Below are 23,056 nucleotides of genomic sequence, written 5' to 3'. Positions count from 1 at the left end.
CCAACAAATTTTGAACATCTGACAGAATTACATCCCTATAAACTATTTGTTCCACATATGCCTGCTAATTGGGATACTTAAAACTTATAAACCACATCTTAAAAATTTAGGAAACACCCCGCCGGTTAATCCTAGCACTCGGGAAGCAGAAGCAGGCAGATCTCTGTGAGTTCGGGTCTAGCCTGTTCTACAGAGCGAGTTCCAGAACAGGCTCCAAAGCTACAGAGAGAAACCCTATCTCGAAAAGCAACAACAACAAAAAAAAATAGGAAACTGATGACGAACACGTGTACCCAAACCCATCACTCTGCCCAGAGCGGTTCTCTGAGGCTCTTCGCGCTGCGCTCTGTCCAGTGTACCTGCGCACAGAGAACTTCCTGTCGGATGCCAAGGAGGAAACGGAAGTGCCGCTCCACGTAGCCTTGGAGACGCGGGGGAGGCGTAGCCCGAAGCACGACCTTTGACCCCTCACTCGGCTGCGTCGGAGACCGCAGCAGCCCGGCTTCGTGAGGAGGCGGCGGTGGCCGCGGGTCGCTGTGGCTGCGATGGAGGTAATGGTTGGGTCACGCCACCCTGCTGGTCTTCTGCGCCACTCGAGTTAGTGGGAGGGCACGGCGAGCATCTGTCCCCGCTCGGCGGCTCGGCCCCCGCCGCTGCGCTCGGCGTAGAGCCCGGTCTGGCGCTTGCCATGACGATGGCCCCTGCTTCTTGCTCCCGAGGAGGCTCTTCCTCGCCCCAAGATCATTTGGCCGCGCGTTGCTCCCGGAATTGAGATGAACTCTTGGGACGATTTTGTTTTGCAGGATCCTGTTCAAGATGGGGTGGCTGCTGCACCCTCCGGGACCGGGAAATCCAAGGTGAGGAGAGCCCTGTACTGTCAGGTTCTCTGGAGCGCGGAAGGGTAATGAATTGGAAAACTTGGGCATGGGAAAGGGATTTCTTCTTTAAAAGAAGTCACCTTTCTTCAGAGATTTCCATTTTAATTTATAATCATCCATTGATTTCCTGTTTCTTTTTTTAATTTCCTGATGGGCAAGCAGTTTGTTTACTTCCTGCTCTTTGTTAGCGCTATGCTGAGAGATCCTGCTATATTTCAGACATTTGACTGTTTTATGAAAGTTTACACAGTGACGCAATGAAGAGGGGATTAGATAAGGGGAAGAATCAAGAAGCTATATCCTCTTGGCTCCAGCTCCATAGTCAAACGATGATTGAATAAGGTCCTTCTTACAGCCCTGTGCAATGTTTAATGTTCAATGATTCTGAAAGACAGTAGTTTTCTTGGCCAAAATGTATCGTTTGCATAGTGAGTTCCAAGCATTTGCCTAAGCTTTCAATTCTTTCATTTAAGCTTCCTGAAACAATTACCTCGTTATTCTCATTCTGCAGACGAGGAAACTAAGTGCACAAGGATTAAATAATTTTCAGAATTAGTAAAGTCTGATATTTTGTTATTTTAGTTAAACCCTAAATGTTACCCGATCCACGTGTAACTATAGTTAGGTTTGTTTTTATGTGCATATGGATGGCTTTTCAGCTTGCAACAGAATGAATTTTACAGCTCTAAAACCTTTTAGGTTCAACCCCCCACTTGGACACTTGGAGAACTTAATGGTATCTTTAAGAGTTTTATGCTGCGCCGGGCGGCAGTGGCGCACACCTTTAATCCCAGCTGGGATTTTGTTTGCTTTTTGACTCATCTGATCACTTAAAGTTGTTGAAGTTATTTGTTAATTTTAAAATTATGATTGGTTTGAATGTTGAAAGTGGCAGACATTGGGTTTCTTTTGGGGGACATACTGGGAGCATGGGTTATAAAAGTCGGTAATGTAGTAATATCTTTCAGCTGGAAACATTGGCGAGAGAAGATCTCATCAAGTTTGCCAAGAAGCAGATGATGCTACTACAGAAAGCCAAAGCAAGGTGTTCAGGTAATGAGTTTGAAATTACAGGGTTTTTTCATTACACCAATATGCCCTGCCTTACAGTTACCTTTGAATAAATAAGGGGAGAGAGGGTTATAATTTTTTTAATTTGTTTATTTTATGTATGAGTGCTCCATCTGCATTTATGCCTGCACGCCAGAAGAGGGCATTAGCTCTAACTATAGATGACTGGGAGCCACCGTGTGGCTGCCAGGAATTGAACTCAGGACCTCTGGAAGGGGAGCCGGTGCTCTTAACCAGTGAGCCATCTCTCCAGCCTGAGAGGATTGTTTTTAATTGTAAAATGAAACCCTTTTTACTTCATATTAATTGTAGATTCTTCGAAACTATGTTTTTCAGTTGAAATGTTGAAGTGTAACCCCCAAGACTTTCGCGGAAATTTGAAGTGTATGCATATGCTGAAGTTGCTTGACTTCTTATTTGATGCCTTTTATTTTTTTAATTCCAAAAGAAAAATGATATTAGTGTCCCTTTTTAGTATGACTGATTAATTTGTTAGTAGGAATTCAAGTTAGTAACTTGAATTCCCGTTAACTTAAAATTTTTAACTGCCAAGGTTTATTTTCTAACCAGAACAGAAGACCAAATTTATGTTTAGAAATTGGACCAGTTCGTAATCAAGAAAGTAAGCTATTTGAGAAGATGACCTAAGCTCCAGAACTAGATAGAGGTGTATTGATGAAATACTCAGATCAATATACGTATTTGATAGATTTAATTCTTGCTTTAAGATTATACAAAAAATATGAATAGCAAAAATAACAGAATGTCTAGACATGCTGGAAAATTATCAGGGTAGTTAATCAAAGTGGTATACATACCTGGTCCCCTGCCTCCAGAGGCTAAGGCAGAAGTATCAGTTGAGCCCAGGATTGCAAGGCCTGCCTGGACAACATAGCAAGACCCCCATATACATGTGGATGAATAAGAAAACACAGGAAGGGAAGAAGTGAATGCAGTTTCAGATGAAACAAAATCGTTCATGTGCACGAAAGCAGCGTGGTGGATACTTAGACCATACTCTTCCAAAAGAATATTTTCATATTAAGAGAGAAACAAGAAGAAAGCAATACTGTTATTTGGATAGAGTTAATAATCCTCCAAGTATTGACTTCTTAAATATATTCTAATTATAGGCTTGGGATTCTTCTTAGAATATCATTATCAGTTTAGTAGTAACTATTTTGTTAATTTTTGAATCTTTTTTTATTTAGAATTAGACAAAGAAATTGAAGAACTCAAATCAAAACCTGTTGATGGAGGAACTGATGATATTATTAAGGTAATAAAACAGTTTTTGATTGTTTGTAGAAAATGTCTAGTAATAGATAAGAAGTTCCTTGAGGATGCCTTTAATCCCAGCACTCTGGAGGCAGAGGCAGGAAGATCTCTGTGAGTTCAAGGCCAGCCTGGTCCACAGAGGGAGTTCCAGGATGGGCCCCAAAGCTATAGAGAAACCCTGTAATGAAAAACAAAACAAAACAACAACAACAACAGCAACAACAACAGCAACAAACAAAAAAACCACAAGAGAGGTACGGAGGCGAAGGCTCCTAAGGATTGTCTGCCTGCTAGAAACATCTTCCTTTTTGTTCATTCACTTCCTTGTTGACCTTGGTTTAGCTTTTTAGTTCTTTAACTCATGATGAAGGGGTAGAGAGGGCTGTTGACTCATTTCAGTCAAAAAGTCAATAGCCCTCCTTCACTGTGCGCATTGCTTCCTGCTCTGACCTCCTCAGGAAATTTGGCCAGGTGTAGCACTTCAAGGATGTGCAACTAGATCCATTCCACTGAGTAATAACTACTGACCCAGATTTAATAGCTGCCCTTCCAGATACCTGCAGTGTGTGTGTGTGTGTGAGGGTGGAGGGAAATCTTGAAACATTTTACTTGTAATCTCAGCTTGCCAGATCCCTATGTCTTGGTGGGTCGGTGTCATCACCAGATTTGGCACCATGTAACTTTAGAGTTGTTTCCTGTTTCCTTTCTCCTGTCGCTGCTCCAGGATGTAGCTTCAGTGTGTCCCTCTACATTCACATGGCACACCTGCCTCCTGAAGCCTTCTGTCTCCCGCAAGGAATCGCTCTGGCTGTCTTCTCGGTCTATTGCAGTTCTGAAACCGGACTTAGTGATCCTGTAAATGCCGGCACTGCTTCCTTAGGCTACACACCTGTTTGCTAGATTGCTTAGTCAAACTTCCTTTCTGGATTAACAGTTCCTTTTGTACACCAGTAAGGCTTAACTCTGAGGGTTTTGCTTGACATCTTAAAATTTTTATTTCCAGTTTTATTTCAGTTTGGGTTTTCTTCTAGTGATTCTATTTCTACTTTCATGTCTTTTTTTTTTTTTTTTTTTTGGTTTTTCGAGACAGGGTTTCTCTGTGGTTTTGGAGCCTGTCCTGGAACTAGCTCTTGTAGACCAGGCTGGTCTTGAACTCACAGAGATCCGTCTGCCTCTGCCTCCCAAGTGCTGGGATTAAAGGCGTGCGCCCCCCCACCCCTCAATGTGTAGCCCACGCTGGCCTCGAACTCGTGATCCTCCTGCCTCTGCCTCCTTCGGCAAATCCTACCAGTGTGCGCCGCCACAACTGGCTACTTTCATGTCTTGAACTGTTTTTATTATTTCATTCAAGTGACGTTTGAGGTATTTCTTGGTGTTGATATCTGGTCTTGTCTTTGTTGGGTGGGTGTTCCATTCTTTGGTTGCTGTTGCTGTCTCTGGATCTTAGGCAAGTGTGGTAGCTCTGGTGTCTCTGGTAGACAGTACGAAGGTGTCTGGAGAGACGGAGTTAAAGGGGTTAGTGGGACCCTGGGTCCCCACTAAGAGGTAGAGTCCCCAGTTCATGGAGTTGGGGTTGTAGGCAGGGCTTCTACAAGCAGACTGCTACAGTACTCAGAATTAAGTAAGTCTTGACAGAGGGTAATGGAAGACCGGAAGAATAATGAGAAACAACTCCCTGATTCACAGCCTAGTATGGCCACTGGGTCCCTGATACGAAGTTTGTCTGGGGATTGGCAGCTGACACAAAGGAATGGAGATGGGTTAGAAGGAAAGGCTGAGGGATCAGTGCAAAGAGAGAGCTGGGTCTCTTGATTTATGTTTTTTAAATGCTTGCTGCTCATATCTAAAATAGAACTGCTTTACATATTAATCTTATATGTAGCTACTTCTGTGACATTCTCAGTAGGTCCTAATTACCTATAGGTCCTGTTTGTTTGTTTGTTCTGTAAACGCTCATAAAATCTGTAAAAGATTTTCCTTTTTTAAATATTTATTTCTTAGATCTTTCATAAGCTACGATTCACTTTATCTAGAAATAACTTTGCTTTTATTTTTCCATTACAATATTGAAATTTATGTTAGCAATTACAGTCCTTTTCTTATATGTATTGGAGGGATGTGTGCTGAATGGGAGCTCATCTTTTTGCCTAGGCCAGCCTTGAGCTCCTGCCTCAAGAGATATTCCTGTCACAGTTTCCAGAGTAGATGTTATCCTGATTAGAAGCATAAGGATTGGTAGTAAAATGGATCTTTAATTTGCTCTTTCCGTAAATTACTTTAGTTGGTTTTGCATCTTGCTGATTTTGTAGTCTATCTTTTTTTTTTAATGTTTCACGAATTTGCGTGTCATCCTTGCACAGGGGCCATGCTAATCTTCCCTATATCGTTCCAGTTTTAGTATATGTGCTGCCAAAGCGAGCACGATTTTGTAGACTATCTTAGAAGTTACTTTTTGCTTTTTGTCTGGACAAGTTCATGTGTAACTGAGATAATTCTCTGTTCCTTGAAAACTTACCTTATGTTCATGCCTTCTATTTTTATTAGTCTACTGTTTTCATTAATAAGCAGTATTCTGTTTCATAACGTTTCTTGAGTAAGTAAAGCTGTGTTTTTCTAGGAATTTTTATCCATGCCAGCACTCGGGAGGCAGAGGCAGGCGGATCTCTGTGGTTCAAGGCTAGCTTGGTCTACAGAGCTAGTTCCAGGACAGGCTCTAAAGCCACAGAGAAACCCTGTCTTGAAGAACTGACTTGACTTGTTGATCTGGTTTCCATTTCATTGATTTGCCATCCCACAGATTTTCTAAAGAAGATAAATCTGTCTAAAGAGGTTTTCAAGACAGGGTTTCTCTGTGCAGCCTTGGCTGACCTGGCACTCACTCTATGCATCAGGCTGGCCTCAAACACAGAAACCCACCTGCCTGTGCATAGCCAGGGCTGGGAGTAAGGACCTCTGCCATCGTACCTGTGCTGTCAGTCTGTCTTTTAAGAGGGAAAACAAGGTTATTTCCTGCCTGTTCTTTCACCTGCGCACTCTGCAGACTGTCGGCCAGTCTCTATTTGTTTGGGACAGGGTGTGTCGCTATAGCAGTAGTTTTCAACCTGTGGGTCTCGGCCCCTTTGGAAGTTGAAGGACCCTTTCAGAGGGTTTGAATATCAGATATCTTGTATATCAGATGTTTACATTAAGATTCATAACAGCAAAATTACAGTTGTGAAGTAGCTACAGAAAGAGTTTTATGGTTGTGGGTCTCTACAGCATGAGGAACTGTTTTAAAGGGTCACAGCATTAGGAAGGTTGAGAACCGCTGGTCTATAGTAGGAACCACAGTGTTTTTAAAGACTTTTTAAATTGTGTGTGTGTGTGTGTGTGTGTGTGTGTGTGTGTGAATGCAAGTGCCCAGACAGGCCAAAGGAGTGTGTTAGATCCATGGAGCTGGAGTTTTGGGTGGTTGTGAACGTCTCCACAGGAAAGCTGTTGTGCCTAACTCAGGTCCTGTGCAAGAACGTTGTGTCCTCTTAGTCCCTGAGCCTGCATAGCCTCCAATCCTCAATCATTGAGACCCACACATTACACTTCCCTTGATACTAGCTTTACTCCTAATTTGCTAGATGTTTGGCTTGTTTTTTTGTCTCCACAATGCTAGAAATGAAACCCAGGCCCACTCATGGTAGGTAACAGAACTCAGCTACTGAGCTGCGCCCTTAGCCCCTAGTGTGGCCAGTTTCTGCAATCTCTGTCTCCAGACTGCAGGTTCTAATGTACGCCTCCCTGCAGAAGCCCTGCTAGAGTGTTGTCTCTCTTAGTTTATCTTCCGTCACTTTGTTTTCCAAAAGTCTGTTGAAAAGCCTTAGGTCCCTGACATCTTTTTTCCTTTGCTTTAATGTTTCTACCTTTTTGAATCTTAGATTTCCATTTAACATAGCTTGGAAAGGGTAGGGAGACAGTTATACATGTGGTCCAGACATTATTTTGTTGTTGCTGCTGTTGTTTATAAACCATAGATTTATTTGTCACAGTTGTAGTGGATCAAGGCTTGTTTCCATTTTTGTTGTTGTTTTTCTTTTTCTTTCTTTTTTTTTTTTTAAAGATTTGTTTATTTATTATGTATACAGTGTTCTGGTTGCATGTGTGCCTACAAGCCAGCAGAGGGCACCAGATCTAATTACAGATGGTTGTGAGCCACCATGTGGTTGCTGGGAATTGAACTCAGAACCTCTGGAAGGAAAGTCAGTTCTCTTAACCTCTGAGCCATCTCTCCAGCCCCTGTTGTTGTTTTTTCTTTTATTGAAAATAGGTCCTTTTCTCATACAATAATTTTCTCTCTCTCTACTCCTCCCAGTTCCCACTCACACCCTCCCTCCCCTCTAGATCCACTCCCTTTCTGTCTTTCATAGGAAAGAATAGGCTTCAAGAAGTAACAACCAAATGCGACAAAATAAAAGTATAGTAAGAGAAAGCAAAAGCAGTCTTCTCATAGTTGGAAACAGCAACCCAGCAGGAGGGAAGGAATCCCAAGAATCAGAGACCCACTTGTGCTCAGAGTCAGGAGTCCCATAGCAGTACTAAGCCAGTAGCTATAGTATGTCCTCAAAGGACTGGTGCGGATCCATGTAGGCTGTGCTCGCTGCTTCAGTCTCCATGTGCTCACGCACCTTGCCTAGTTGATTCAGAGGACTGTGTTCTCCTGATGTCCTCCATCCCTTCTGGCTCTTCCAGTCTTTCTGCCTCCTCCACAGGACTCCTTGAGCTCTGAGGGGAGGGACTTAAAGGAAACCTACCATTTAGACTCTTTCTCTGCATAATAGCTGACTCTGGGTCTCTGTATCTGTTCCCATCTGCTGCTGCTGGAAGCCTCTTTGATGATGACTGGATAAGGCAGTGATCTATGAAATATAGCAGAATATCATTAGAAATCATTTTATTGGTTTTTGTTTCTTTCTTTCTTTTTTTTTTTTTTTTTTTTGAAAAAACAGTAGTGTTTGGTTTTATCCTAGGTATCTAGTCTCTGGTTCTTGCTTACCCAAGAAGTGTTGAATGTGGTTTCCTGCCTGTGGAATGGGCCTTAAGTCAAATCAGATGTCGGTTGGTTACTCCCACAAGTTCTGTCCACCATCAATCACCCTAGCATACTTTGTAGGGATCACAGATTGTAGGTCAAAGGCTTTGTGGCTGGGTTGGTGTCCAGGCTTCTCTTTCCCTAGCTTGCAGAGTACCTTCCTGATGCAGGGGAGACACTATTGGGGACCAGCTTGACTTCTCCATGTTCAGTGAGTTGTATGGGTTTTGTCATCGGCTGTGGGGCCCACTGTCAGTTTGTGGAGAACAACCCTTTGTCTTAGCAATAGCCGGTTGTTTGGGGATTTCCGTGGGACCCCTTGGCTAACAATTTAATTGAACACAATCCAGTCCCATCCTGGCTACAAGAGATGTCCAGTTGAGCTTTCATATCCCCATTACTAGGAGTCCTCATGGGATCACCTTCATAAATTACAGGACGTTTCTTCTGCACTATGATTCCACACCACCCCCCAAATACCCTGGAATTGCGGCTGTCTCCCTACACTCACCCCATCCCAACTCTCCCTCCTAACCCAGCCCTCATGGGGCTCCTGTCTGCCCCTGTCCCCACCTGCACCTAGTCTGCCTGTAAAATCGATTCTATTCCCCCGCCTGGGAGATCCATGTGTTTCCCTTAGAGCCTTCTCTTTGCCTAACCTTTCTGTGTCTACAGATTTTAGCTTGGGGGGCTGGAGAGATGGCTCAGAGGTTAAGAGCATTGCCTGCTCTTCCAAAGATCCTGAGTTCAATTCCCAGCAACCACATGGTGGCTCACAACCATCAGTAATGGGGTCTGGTGCCCTCTGCTGGCCTGCAGGCATACACACAGACAGAATATTACATACATAATAAATAAATAAATATTTAAAAAAATAATAAAGAAAAAAAACAACAGATTTTAGCTTGGTTCTTATTTACTTCGTGGCTAATATATACTTAGAAGTGAATACTTACCATATTTTTCTTTCTGAATGGGTTATCTCAGGATGATTTTTTTTCTAGTTCCATCTATTGGCCTGCAAATTTCATGATGTCATTTGTTTTAACTGCTGAGTAATACTCCATTGTGTAAATGTACCATGTTTTCTTTATCCATTCTTTGGTTGAGGGACATCTTGGTTGTTTCCAATTTCTGGGTATTATGAATAAAACCATAATGAACATAGTTGAATAAATATCCTTGTGGTATGATTGATCATTCTTTGGGTATATGCCCAAGATGGGTATAGCTGGGTCTTGAGGTAGCTCAGTTCCCACTTTTCTAAGGAACTGCCATGCTGATTTCCATGGTGGCTGTACAAGTTTGTGCTCCCACCAGCAATGGAGTGTTCCCCTTGTTGCACATCCTCACCAGCGCGAGCTGTCACTTGTGTTTTTGATCTTAGCCATTCTGACAGGTGTAACATGGACTCTCAGAGTCCTTTTGATTTGCATTTCCCTGATGGCTAAGGATATTTCTTTAAGTGTTTCACAGCCATTTGGCTTCCTCTGTTGAGATCTTCACCCCATTTTAAATCGGATTATTTGTTTTCTTGATATCTAGGTTCTTGAGTTCTTTATATATTGTGGATATTACTCCTCAGTTGGATGTGGAGTTGGTGAAGATCTTTTCCCATTCTGTAGGCTGCTGTTTTGTCCTAGTGATGTGTCCTTTGCCCTACAGGTGCTTTTCAGTTTCACGAGGTTCCATTTATTAATTGTTGGTCTTAGTGCCTGAGCTATCCGTGCTCTGCTCAAGAAGTTGTCTCCTGTGTCAATGGGTTCAAGACTATTTCCCACTTTCTTTTCTATCAGGTTCAGTGTATCTGGTTTTATGTTGAGGTCTTTGATCTCCTTGAACTTGAGTTTTGTGCAGGGTGATGGATGTGGATCTATTTGTATTCTTCTACATGCAGACATCTAGTTTGACCAGCACCATTTGTTGGAAATGCTTTCTTTTTTTCCAGTGTGTATTTCTGGCTTCTTTATCAAAAACCAGGTGTCCATAGGCATGTGACTTTATGTCTGGATCTTCAATTCTATTCCATTGATCAATGTGTCTGCTTTCATGACTGTAGCTTTGTAGTACAATGTGAAATCAGGAATGGTGAGACCTCCAGCAGTTCCTTTATTGTTCAGTATTGTATTAGCTATCCTGTTTTTATTATTTCTCCATATGAAGTTGAGTGTTCTTCTTTTGAGGTCTGTAAAGAATTGTTTTGGAATTTTGATGGGGATTTTATTGAGTCTATAGAGTGTTTTTGGGTAGGATGGCCATTTTTACTGTTAATGCTACTGACCTGTTTAGCGGGTGTGTTCACAGGGAGTGCCTGCTGGTATTGGAGGCTAGGGTACTGGGATAATTGGGGAAAGAAGGTTGGAGGAGAACGTCTTTGTAATCCTTTGGGCTTAGGTCAGAGAGGAAAGGGAGACCTCAGCAGGTTTCCTGCTACAGAGCTGGGAAGGGGAGGGGGAGTCTCAGGAGAAGCAGAATAGGTGTAGCTCAGTCCTCAGCCTACTTGCTGCCCTGAGAGGAGCCTCCCCTGGGTTAGCAGGGGATGCCTGCTGGGGTTGGGGTCTGGGACAGAGCAGCAGGTGGGGGGAAGAAGGTTAGAAGGGGAAGATCTGTGGGATGTACAGGAGGAGGGGGCAGGGAAAGCCACCACAAGTGTTCTGCTGCACAGCTGGGGTTAAGACTAGATTGGGTCTGGGGGAACAGAGAGCAAAACACTATATTTTTTAGCCTCAGGCAAACAAATCATGTCATTCCAAAAACAGGTACTCACTGAGCGCCTGGATGCTCTTCTTCTGGAAAAAGCAGAGACAGAACAACAGTGTCTGTGTCTGAAAAAGGAAAACATGAGAATGAAGCAAGAGCTTGAGGTAAGATATTTAATGTGGGTTTTTCTGTTTGTTTGTCTTTATTTTTGTTTTTTGTTAACTTAAACTAAATGTTCATGAATTTTACGGCTGAATGGTATCTTAAGCATGTAATCCAGTCTAGCGTGGGAACACACATCAGCACTTGGCAGAATAGGTGTAGCATCAGCACTTGTCAAGGTCAAGTGCAGCCTGAGATACTTAGCAAGGCATCGTCTCTAATAAAATGAGCCAGTAAGATGGCTCAGCAGATAGAGGTACTTGCCTCCAAGCTTGGTGACCTGCCCTCAGTCTGCATGATGGAAAGAGAAAATTGACTCCTACAGGTTATCTATAACCTCCACGCACGTGTATAACCTCCATACACACACACACACACACACATGTCATGGCACGTGCACACCCACATCATTGGCACACAATAAATAAGTTAGTGTTTTTAAAGTGCACCTAATCCAATCTTACCCTTTATCACAAATGAAAGAATCAGCTCTGAAAGCACAGGCCAATAATTCCAGCTACTCAGGAGGCTAAGGGTATGAGGTTCACAAGTTCAGGGCCAGTCTAGGCTACAGTACGAATTCAAGGCTTGAACAGCTTTATAAGATTCTGTGAAGCCAGGCGGTGGTGGTGCACACCTTTAATCCCAGCACTCAGGAGGCAGAGAAAAGCAGATCTCTGTGAGTTAGAGACCAGCCTGGTCTACAGAGGGAATTAAAGGACAGACTCCAAAGCTACAGAGAAACCCTGTCTTGAAAAACAAGCAAACAAAAATAAAGACTCTATGTCAAAAAATGAAATGAGGTGTAGGGATATAGCCCAGTAGTAGAGGTTTTGCCTGTACGTTGAGGCCCTGGATTCAAGTCCCAGTCCAGCTAACAACATTAAAAGCGTGCAGTTATACAGAGATAGATTAACATTTTACTTTTTCCACCACTTAATCTTTCTTATAGCCATGCCATTCTTTAATAAAAGTCTTAATTAAGATTTTGAGTTTTTCACAACTCTAAATACTATTATCTGTTTAGTTTTAGGATAGTTAATAGCACATTTTTACTTTCTTGTTTGTAAAGTTTAAACTTATTTTCTCTAAAATGTCTCTTATTAATCTGGTCAGAAGCTTTAAATTGAAGTCCTTTAACTTACATAATGTATTACCTTTAAAATGATAGTCAAGTACAGAGATTTCCTAGTTGTTAGTTATTACTTTAAGTAATAGATTTTATGTTGATGATAGTAGTTCTACTTAAGTAAGGCAAATCCTAGACAAAATTCTTGAAATCTCAGTATCATATTTCTCTAGGTATATTCTGTTCATCTCTTTTCCCATCTAGTTAACTCTTTTATGAAGACAGAGATTTCTTTAATCTTTGATGACTTATTTGTGCTTATTTTTTGTAATAGGATTCGGTAACTAAACTGGAAGATACACACAAAGAGTTTGAGCAGTCACATAGAAACAATGTAAATGAAATAGAAAGTTTGAAGAATGAATTGACAACAGCGCATTCAGAGCACAGTAAAGACAAAGCCAGCTTACAAAAAGAACTGGAGGAAGCAGTAAATAAACAATTAGAGCTTTTAGAACAGCTTAAATCTCGGAGTGACTCTGAAGATAATGTTAAACAACTACAGGAAGAGATTCAGAACCTTACAGCAGGATTTGAGGAACAGATTTTCTGTCTACAAAAGCAGTTAGAAGCTACCAATGATGAAAAGAAGCAAGAGATTATTCATCTCCAAAAAGTCATTGAGGAGAACACTCAGCAATACCAAAAAGATATTAATACTTTTCGAGAAGAGATTGTGCAGCTGAGAGCTGCACACAAAGAGGAACTTAACGAGCTGATGTCTCAAATGGAAGCATCAGCTAAAGAACATGAAGCGGAAATAAATAAGCTAAAAGATAGCAGAGGGCAGCAGTGTGAGGGAACTGAGAGCAATCAGGAGAAATGCCAACGTGAATCGGAGAGTGTAAATGATGGCACCTCAGATGCAAGCCAGGAGAACCAAAACTGCTCTGTGCCCTTACAAGAAGATCCCTTTGCAGAACAGACAGTATATGATAAAGTCAGACAGTTGGAAGAGTCTTTAAGAGAACTGGAATCTCAACATAGTATCTTAAAAGATGAGGTGACTTATATGAATAATCTCAAGTTAAAACTTGAAATGGAGGCCCAACATATAAAAGATGAGTTTTTCCATGAACGAGAAGACTTGGAGTTTAAAATTAATGAACTGTTGCTGGCTAAAGAAGAACAGGGCTATGTAGTAGAAAAATTAAAATGTGAGCAAGAAGATTTGAACAGACAGCTTTGCTGTGCTGTGGAACATCATAATAAAGAAATACAGCGTCTTCAGGAACTCCATCAGAAGGAAGTCTCTGAACTCAGTGAGGCATTTATGTCAGGTTCAGAAAAAGAAAAATTAGCATTAATGTTTGAAATACAGGGTCTTAAGGAACAGTGTGAAAATCTACAACACGAAAAGCAAGAAGCAATCCTAAATTATGAGAGTTTGCGAGAGATGATGGAAATTTTACAAACAGAGCTCGGAGAATCTGCTGGAAAAATAAGTCAAGAGTTTGAAACAATGAAGCAACAGCAGGCATCTGATGTTCATGAGCTTCAGCAGAAGCTGAGAACGGCTTTTAATGAAAAAGATGCTCTTCTTGAAACTGTAAATCGCCTCCAACGAGAGAATGAAAAGTTATTATCTCAACAAGAATTAGTACCTGAACTTGAAAGTACCGTAAACAGCCTTAAGGCAGACAATAGCCTGTACTTAGCCAGTCTTGGTCAAAAAGATACCATGTTACAAGAATTAGAAGCAAAACTAAGTTCTCTTGCTGAAGAAAAAGATGATTTTATAAGTAAAATGAAAACTTGCCATGAAGAGATAGATGATCTCCATCAGAAATGGGAAAGGGAACAGAGATTGACTGTAGAACTCAAGGAAGAGGTAGAGCAAACCAGCCAGCACAACAGTGAACTGAGACAAAGAGTAGATGAATTAACGGGGAAACTCGATGCAGTATTAAGAGAAAAGAGTCAAAATGACCAAAGCGTTATGGTTCAAATAAAAACTATGACTGAAGACCAAGAAGCATTGTCATCTAAAATCAAGTCTCTGTATGAGGAAAATAATAGACTACATTCTGAAAATGTCCAGTTGAGTAAAGATTTGGAAACTCTTCAGTCTCAAAAAGATTTTGCCATTAAAGAGCATGTTGCTGAATTAGAAGAGAAACTCCAGTTAATGGTTGAAGAGCGAGATAACTTAAATAAAGTATTTGAAAATGAACAAGTTCAGAAGTCATTTGTCAAAACTCAGTTATCTGACTATCTTAAACAAATGGGGCCAAACATTTTAGAAGAGAATGAAGAGGAAGATGTTGTAAAAGTTCTACAAGCTCTGGGTGAATCCTTAGCAAAAATGAAGGAAGAAAGACATGACTTGGTCTCTCGGTACGATGAGCGAGTGTTAGAATTAGAAGGAAAGATTAAGTGCCTTCAAGAAGAGAGTGCAGCTCAGTGCGAAGAACTTAGGGCTTTGCTTAGAGACTCTGAGCAGGAGAAAATTCTCTTAAGGAAAGAATTAGAAGAAGCCACATCAACAAAAGAGGCCCTGCAACTTGATCTTTTAGAAATGAAGAATGCTAATGAAAAAACGAGCCTTGAAAATCAGAGTCTTATAGCTCAAGTTGAAGAATTATGTCAGACATTACACAGCAAAAATGAAGTCCATAATGAAAAGTCTCTTGTAATAGAACACGAAAACCTAAAGCTGTTGCTTGAACAAAGAGAATCTGAACTGCAAGATGTGAGAGCAGAGTTGATACTGCTGAAGGTACCACTATTTTGAGTTTTATTGATTTGAATAAATTCTTAGCTCTGGTCACAGGTTATGGAAAATATATGCATTAACATTCTTACAGTCTGAAATCAGAACGTTTTAGCATTTTTTTAAAAAATACTTTATTTTGTTTACAGTGTTCTGTCTGCATGTGTGCCTGCAGGCCAGAAGAGGGCACCAGATTTCATTACAGATGGCTGTGAGCCACCATGTGGTTGCTGGGAATTGAACTCAGGACCTCTGGAAGAACAATCAATGCTCTTAACCTCTGAGCCATCTCTCCAGCCCTTAGCATTTAATCTCAGGTGATGGTTCTGGCAAGATACACTCTGATGTGGTGTATCTCAAGCACACGTGACTAGTGATCAAAAGACTCATCTACAAAATGTCAGAATTGCCCTTAGGACACAGACAGTGTTTTTCTCTTTTAAAGAATTTTTATCAAGAAAATGAGCTATAGGGCTGGAGAGATGGCTCAGTGGTTAAGAGCATTGCCTGCTCTTCCAAAGGTCCTGAGTTCAATTCCCGGCAACCACATGGTGGCTCACAACCATCTGTAATGAGGTCTGGTGCCCTCTTCTGGCCTGCACACACACACACACAGACACAATATTGTATACATAATAAATAAATAAACATTTAAAAAAAAAAAAAGAAAATGAGCTATAGGGGTATTTGGTTTTAGTTAAACATTTCAAGTTCTCTTAGAAATTATGAAATTGTGATAAGCGATGACTGTGTAGTCATTTCTTTATTACATATGTATTTGGCGTGTGTCCGATTATACATCTTGACTTTGGTATTATTTTAGCAAAGGCCATACACAATAAAGTTAGTATTACCTGCCCTATCAATAGAAAACAAAAATAGCCAAATCGGTATTTATATGGTTTCTCTTAGTACAGATTTTCTTGTGATTAAAATGATGACAATTTTATTGTGGGGAATTAAATGAATTCTGGTTTAGGGGTTTTTTGTTTTTTGTTTTTTCCCTATAAAATCCAGGATTCCTTAGAGAAATCGCCTTCTGTAAAAAATGATCAACTCTCATTGGTAAAAGAGCTGGAAGAAAAAATAGGTAACTATGGTTTTATATATATTGTCACCATTAATTAAACAGATATCTTACTAGCGGCAAGATAGATCGAGAAATACAGTTCCAGTTAATGAGTTATTAGATACACAGTCATAAGCTGCCTTTTCATTCACCACTTGTGCTCTACCGTCTGTTTGCCTTTTCCTTCAAATGTCACTTTCTGTCATTTAATCAAAAAAAATGCTGTTTTAACTCTGTTCATAATTGATTCTGTGAATTATTTTTGGATTTTCTTTTACCCACTTAGACATTTTGAATTCCCAGCTGTTCTATATAATGGGAAAAGCAAGGCAAGCGAGGTCCAGACAGTATGCTCAAAGAACTCATTAACAAGAAGTTAACTTTGGTGTTAGGTATGAATAGGAGGCAATGCTGATATCATAGGAAGCTGCCTGTTTTAAGAAAAATCACTTCTATTGGGTCTTGAGGAATGAGGGGTGTGATGCAAGAAGAAAAAGTATTGTAGCAAAAGGAAGACAAGTGCTTGCCTATTGATATTTTATGACATCAGGGAGCACCAGAAAGTTCCCGAGGAGATGGCTAATCTTTTATAAACTCACTAGTGCAGTGTACAGATGAGTTGAGCCTTCCCGTGTATCCATTTGTCCCTATTAGTAACTTCGTGAACTAGCTCTGTTCCTGTTAAAAGCTGAAGAAATAGACTCAACAAGTGTTGTGTGATGTATCCATGATGTTTCAGTTTAATGCCCAATTAGGTTGGAGAAAGGAGAATGGAAAAGAGTTCAGAATGATTCCTTGTTTTCTGTCAAAGATGGTTGAAGTGAAGTAGGATGCTCAATTTTAGACTAAATTTAAATACCATTTCAAGTGAGTTATCGCATAAATCTGGACTTGGGATAATTAGCCTAAAGGTAGAAAATGCATTGTCAAATTACGGAATTAAAAGGGCAAAGGGTGAGCTCCCCAAGGCAATATAGAAAAAAGACAAGGAGCAGGGTGGTATCTGCGTACACCTTTAATCCATCACTCAGGAGGCAAAGGCAGGTGGATCTCTATGAGTTCGAGGCCAGCCTGGTCTACAGAGTGAGTTCCAAGACAACCAGAGCTGTTAAACACAGAAACCCTGTCTCGAAAAAACAAAAAAGAAAAAAGATAAGCAACCAAGGAGATTGAGAAGGAGCAGCTAGTAGTAGGTAGGGAATCATTGAACAAAAATGCAAATTAAGTTATGTGCAAGTGACACATATGGCCAAACCTTCAGCCAGGCTGTTGATACCATGAGTCCTGACAGGTATCCATTGAGTTAGCACACAGTGTGCCGTGCCAAGACTTGCTTGTAATGGGCTTCTAGAAAAAAATAGGGAAGAGAAACTTGAGATTATATGCAGGCAACTCTTTGAAGGGTTTTGCTCTGTAAGAAGAGCAAATTGAAGATATATTCTTGTTACATTTATAAACTGTTGGGAAAAATAAATCCACTAGAAAGAAGGAATTGCTCTTCTGATGCTTGAACAGGAGCAGAAAAAGTATATGAAACATGAAAGTGTAATAGCGGGGCTGGAGAGGTGGCTCAGTGGTTAAGAGCATTGCCTGCTCTTCCATAGGTCCTGAGTTCAGTTCCCAGCAACCACATGGTGACTCACAGCCATCTGCAATGAGATCTGACGCCCTCTTGAGAAAGTGTGACAGTGACCTTTACTACATAGTTCACTGTACATGGGTGCTCCCAGACTAATGGGCCTGAGCAGAACTCGTGAGTTAAGAAAAGATAACAAAAGTAATATCCTACACTCGAGTTTAGCTAGACGAGGCAGCCAAATAGGGTGAAGGGGGAGAGGTTTACAGACTTGGCCTAGAGGAGGGCTGTGCATGGTTACTTCTCTGTGCCTTACATCTTTCCTACTTGTCCTGATTTACAAAGCATCTACAATCTTCTCATACTCAGCGTTAAGAGTCGTAAGAACTTCAATTCCTAGGTACTTAAAAAAATGACTTTTTAAAAATGAACCATTAACAGATATTTAAAGTTTGACATAATTTACCTCACATGGCTAATGAATAATAAAGGTTTCTCTTAACAAAAATAAGAAAAGTTCTAGCTACATGATGTTAAGTTCAAGCTGCAAATTCTGTGTCCAAAAAACATCATTTCTGGAGTTAAGCTAAATAATTTCACTGGTTTTTCCTTTTAACTTCATATACGGTCCTTTCATTTTCTGTTTTAGAAAGTCTGGAAAAAGAATCCAAAGACAAGGATGAGAAAATAAGTAAGATAAAACTAGTTGCTGTGAAAGCAAAGAAAGAACTGGATTCTAACAGGAAAGAGGTAAGCCAGCATACAGCCTAAGATTTCAGAATCCTGTGTTGTCCTATGCACAAAAAACACTCACTGTGTTCACAACAGGCCCAGACACTAAAAGAAGAACTTGAATCTGTCCGGTCAGAAAAGGACCGCCTGTCTTCTTCTATGAAGGAGTTCATCCAAGGAGCAGAAAACTATAAGGTAAAATTTACTGTAATAACAGGCTTTATTCATAAGTAATAGACATACTAGAATTGTAAAACTTGTACATAAAATATATTGTTTTTTTTTAGTTAGTTAGTAAGATAGAAATATCCCTGTTATTTGTTTTTGTATAGTATACATAAAGGGTTAGTCTTTGATTGTATCTGGTTTTTGTTTTTTTTAGATAGGGCTTCACTATGTAGTCCCTGGGCTCAAGAGCAGGCTCACTACCTGCTCTTCCAAAGGTCCTGAGTTCAATTCCCAGCAACTACATGGTAGCTCACAACCATCTGTAATGAGATCTGGTGCCCTCTTGAGGAAGAGACCTCATCAGTCATTCTCATTAACTTAGACCATGAAACCCAATATGGACGAGTTCAACAGAACCAGCATATACAGTTTGCCCATGCATGTTTCCACATTGCCGGTGCATAAGTTTCATTTCTATGTAGCCCTGGCTGGCCTAAAACTCACAGAAATCCACCTGCCTCCCAAGTGCTGGAACGAAAGGCATGTGCTTCCACACCTGGCAAAGTTAGCCTTTAAATAGTGCCTTTAAATTCTTGCTTTTTAAAAGTAAAGTCTATTTGGGGATTTCCTTGAATTAAATGTAAGAAAAAGATGGCTATCGTGATTTAATATTTTCATGGCTAAGTGACTATATCTAAAACTCTAGGTAGATCTATCAGAAAAGTAGGCGGGCACATAATTACTTGGAGGTAATATACTTGTTTAATAACATGAGACTCTTTTAAGTTAGATGTTTCAAATCTAGTAAAATCACTAAATGCAAAGTAAATATTGCATTTCTTCATATCCTTATTCAACAGTATTTATGTACAAGGGCTAAATTCCCAATTCTGGATAGTTGATGTCAACCTGGTAGACCAACAGAGTTTCCTAAATTCTTGTCCTCTTAGTCTTAAATTCTGGTAGCAGTAACAGGTAGACAGGACAGAATATAGTTGCTGTATAGAACAGTGACTAGGGAAAGAGGATAAACAGTAGAATTCTAATGTCAGACTCGGACAGATTAACCAAAGGTATAGAGATTCCAACACATATTACAGACTGTCTTCCAAACACTTGCCTGTCTCACACGCGTATTTCTCAGGCTGAAGCACAGAGACTCAAGGCCACAGCCTTACAGTGTTAGGAGACTAGTAATGTAACAGAATGGGAATCTTGCCAGTTGTTCCCATTCTGTTCATTTGCCAACTGAGTTATTATATATCACACAGAGTTGCAAACAGAAATAAATGAAGAAAGAATTAGATATTTGAGAAAAATATAATCCATCCAGTCCTTATTACATTCTCACATCAAAATAAAATCTGTATGTATGAAACATTTTCTAATATCTAAAATAAAACCGTCAGCCCTTTACTGACTTCTGCTACCAAGTACTTTTTCTGAACTTAAGAGCAATTTTTGAATTTGCAAGTTAAAAAAATTGAAAGATTAAACTTAGACCTAGTTTAGTTCTGGAAAAAATAGTAGATTTTGGAACTGTAAAGTATAAAAAAGCAAAATCCTGGCTATGCTGAGAAACCCTGTCTCGGGGGGGGAAAGGCAAAGTCCTAATGTAACTGACCCATGATAGATGAATAAGCTCATATTTAAATTTTAAATGTGTTTTTAATGAAGTTATAAGACTGTATATATTAAGAGTGCTAATCTTTTATATATTGCCAAGTGCTAGTTTTACTTTCAGTATTTTAAGAATCTCAAATGTGCCCTAAAGGCATCAAGTTGTGTTCTCACCTAGTGGATGCTTCGTAACTTAAAGCTAAACCTTGTCTTTATTGAAGAATCTTTTGATAGAATATGATAAGCAGTCAGAACAGCTGGATGTGGAAAAAGAACGTGCTAATAATTTTGAACATCAAATAGAAGACCTTACCAAACAATTAAGAAATTCAACTTGTCAGGTAATTTCGATAAGCAAATTATAGCAAATGCATTTTAATTTCATTTTTCTCTTGCATAGAAAGTTAAACTATAGTCAGAAGCAAAAATTCTTTCTCTTGCATTTTTCTGAGTTTGGAGAAGAATTTGGAATTTAAACAGCTAGCACACCCTGTTTGGCTTGGCCCTTTCTCACTGTTGACTTGTGGGGGCTCTTGTCAGTGTTAATTTTAGGAGCACGGCACCGTGTGCATGAGCGGGAAGACTCCAGTTAGCCTCAGCCCACCAGGATTTGGGTTTGGGTTTTTTATTGTTGTTTTGTTTTTTGCTATTCACTCTGTTCGCACTATGGAAGGCTTAGAAGCTTTCTGGCTTGCAAGGTTCGCCAGGTCAATATCAGCAGTATTGTTTTTTAATCTTAATTCTTGATTTAAGAGTAATTCTGTGGGGTCGATTGTGAAATCACTTTTCATACTGTGCTAATGTTCTCATTAAGCATTTCATCTATGTAAGTTGTGTGCTCACAGTAATGAATCATTTGTATTCTAGTGTGAAAAGCTAAATTCAGACAACGAGGATCTCCTGGCTCGTATTGAGACTCTGCAGTCTAATGCTAAGTTATTAGAAGTACAGATTTTGGAAGTCCAGAAAGCCAAAGGAATAGTAGATAAAGAACTGGAAGCTGAAAAACATCAGAAAGAACAGAAAATAAAGGTAAGAATAGCCCTGAGATTTGTTCCCATATATACAGTGGCATTTTAATCACATACTACTTGAATGAAGAGTCTTGCTGAGTAATTTATGCATATACCCTAGTTAATTTCTTAATGTACGCCAACTCTACGTTATAGAATCTGTCCTAAGCTATATTTTTTCTGGGCATACAGGTTTTAAAGTTTTGAGACATTACAAAACATCTTGTGTGTTTGTGCATGGTGTGTACTTTATACCTCCTAACAAATGTTGGTTCTGTTGTGGATTATTTAATTTTAGGAACATGCCAGTGCTGTAAAGGAGCTTGAAGAACTCCAGCTCCAAATCGAAAAAGAAAAGAAGCAGCTTCAGAAAACCATGCAAGAACTGGAGCTGGTTAAAAAGGTACAAAACTAGTCTCCAGAGAGAGCACTCAGTGGCAAAGTGCCTGCCTAGCGTGCCTGAAGCCCTGGGTTTGATTCCCAGCACCTCAGAAACAGAGAGATGTTTATAGAACTACATGGCTCATACTGTTGCAGTTCCACACACGGGAAAAATATTTTAACTATTGGTTATAATACTAAAATAATCCTTTATAAATCCTTAGCCTCAGTAAATTGAAACAGTTGTCTGTTCAGAAGAATCTAGGCTCATGTGTGATTGCAGTATAAAACATGAAGATTTAATTAATTTCAAAGCTTAAAATTTACTTTGGATTAATTTCTCACTACTTTTTCAAAGAGTATTCTGTAAAAGGTATTACCTAAAATATTAATATCATAAATGAGAACTCCATAAGACTAGAATTACTACTAATTATGATTAATTAAAGTTAATCCAAAAAAAATAGAGTTCGAAAAGTTGAGTTTTGAACTTCTAGAGAATACTTGATAAAATTAGAGCTACAAACTATGGAGCTTCTTAGTTCCTTGTTTCTTACATTGTGTCTGTACTACAGAAATAAAACCTACTTTTTCTTATGTTATGATTTTAGCAGTTCCACAGGTTAACTGTCGTACTAATATATAAGTCTTTTATAATGTGCAGGATGCCCAACAAACCACATTGATGAACATGGAAATAGCAGATTACGAACGTTTGACGAAAGAATTAAATCAGAAGTTAACAAATAAAGACAGTAAGATAGAAGATTTGGAGCAAGAAATAAAAATTCAAAAACAGAAACAAGAAACGCTACAAGAAGAAATGAGTGAGTAAAACAATTCTTTTTTTTTTTTAATAGAGTCTCAGTGTAGTCCTGGCTGTCCTAGAACTAAGTCACAAAAATCTGCCTGCCTCTGCCTCCTGAGTATTGGGATCAAAGGTTTGCACTACCACACCCAGTCATTCATACAAACCCAGCAAATGTGACTAACAATGTTCAAATTATTAAAGACTATAGACAGGTCAAGCCATTTACCATTAAGAGGTTAACAATCATCTGGGCAGTGGTGGCGCACGCCTTTAATCCCAGCACTCGGGAGTCAGAGGCAGGCGGATCTCTGTGAGTTCGAGACCAGCCTGGTCTACAGAGCTAGTTCCAGGACAGGCTCCAAAGCCACAGAGAAACCCTGTCTCGAAAAAAAAAGAGATTAATAGCATAGTGACTGCTCCTTTGGCCCCTCCAGTCACCTAGAAATGTGTTGTTTACTTTCTAACTATGAGGGCTTCTTCTCAAATATTATCATGTTCCAATTTAAGTCCCTTGCAGTTACAGTACTTTGTGGTTTCTAGTCCCTTTCCAGTGTTGAGTTTTGGATTTGGCCTGCCGTGTGATGTCTCTCAGTGACTTTCCTTTGTGTGCTCGACAAGAATGTTATTGTGTACTAGTTGTTGGACATCAATTAGGTCTTGTCAGTTGGTGGAGAGATTCGGGTCATTTTCAAGTCA

The 23,056-nt window shown here is 39.9% G+C and overlaps 1 protein-coding gene and 1 non-coding gene across 2 annotated transcripts in view; one reads left to right on the top strand and one right to left on the bottom strand.

Annotated features, from left to right (window-relative positions):
- The first annotated feature begins 429 nt into the window (after positions 1–429).
- Gcc2 (GRIP and coiled-coil domain containing 2) overlaps positions 430–23,056 on the top strand; it is a 42,100-nt gene continuing 19,473 nt past the window's right edge. Inside the window, exons 1-13 of the mRNA XM_075980245.1 lie at positions 430–551; positions 804–857; positions 1,847–1,931; positions 3,161–3,228; positions 11,046–11,150; positions 12,552–14,996; positions 16,008–16,080; positions 18,285–18,385; positions 18,464–18,562; positions 20,377–20,496; positions 21,023–21,187; positions 21,467–21,571; positions 22,214–22,376. Coding sequence (XP_075836360.1) covers positions 546–551; positions 804–857; positions 1,847–1,931; positions 3,161–3,228; positions 11,046–11,150; positions 12,552–14,996; positions 16,008–16,080; positions 18,285–18,385; positions 18,464–18,562; positions 20,377–20,496; positions 21,023–21,187; positions 21,467–21,571; positions 22,214–22,376 — 3,589 coding nt within the window. The 5' untranslated portion in view covers positions 430–545. The remainder of the gene's footprint in view (positions 552–803; positions 858–1,846; positions 1,932–3,160; positions 3,229–11,045; positions 11,151–12,551; positions 14,997–16,007; positions 16,081–18,284; positions 18,386–18,463; positions 18,563–20,376; positions 20,497–21,022; positions 21,188–21,466; positions 21,572–22,213; positions 22,377–23,056) is intronic.
- On the bottom strand, positions 5,543–5,649 carry LOC142855236 (U6 spliceosomal RNA). Its single transcript, XR_012911491.1, has one exon. It is a non-coding gene; the product is annotated as a U6 spliceosomal RNA (small nuclear RNA).

Source organism: Microtus pennsylvanicus, chromosome 7 (genome assembly GCF_037038515.1).
Source record: "Microtus pennsylvanicus isolate mMicPen1 chromosome 7, mMicPen1.hap1, whole genome shotgun sequence".
NCBI lineage: Eukaryota > Metazoa > Chordata > Mammalia > Rodentia > Cricetidae > Microtus > Microtus pennsylvanicus.
Note: the sequence above shows the minus strand (reverse complement) of the source record. Positions and strands in the feature narration are given on the sequence as shown.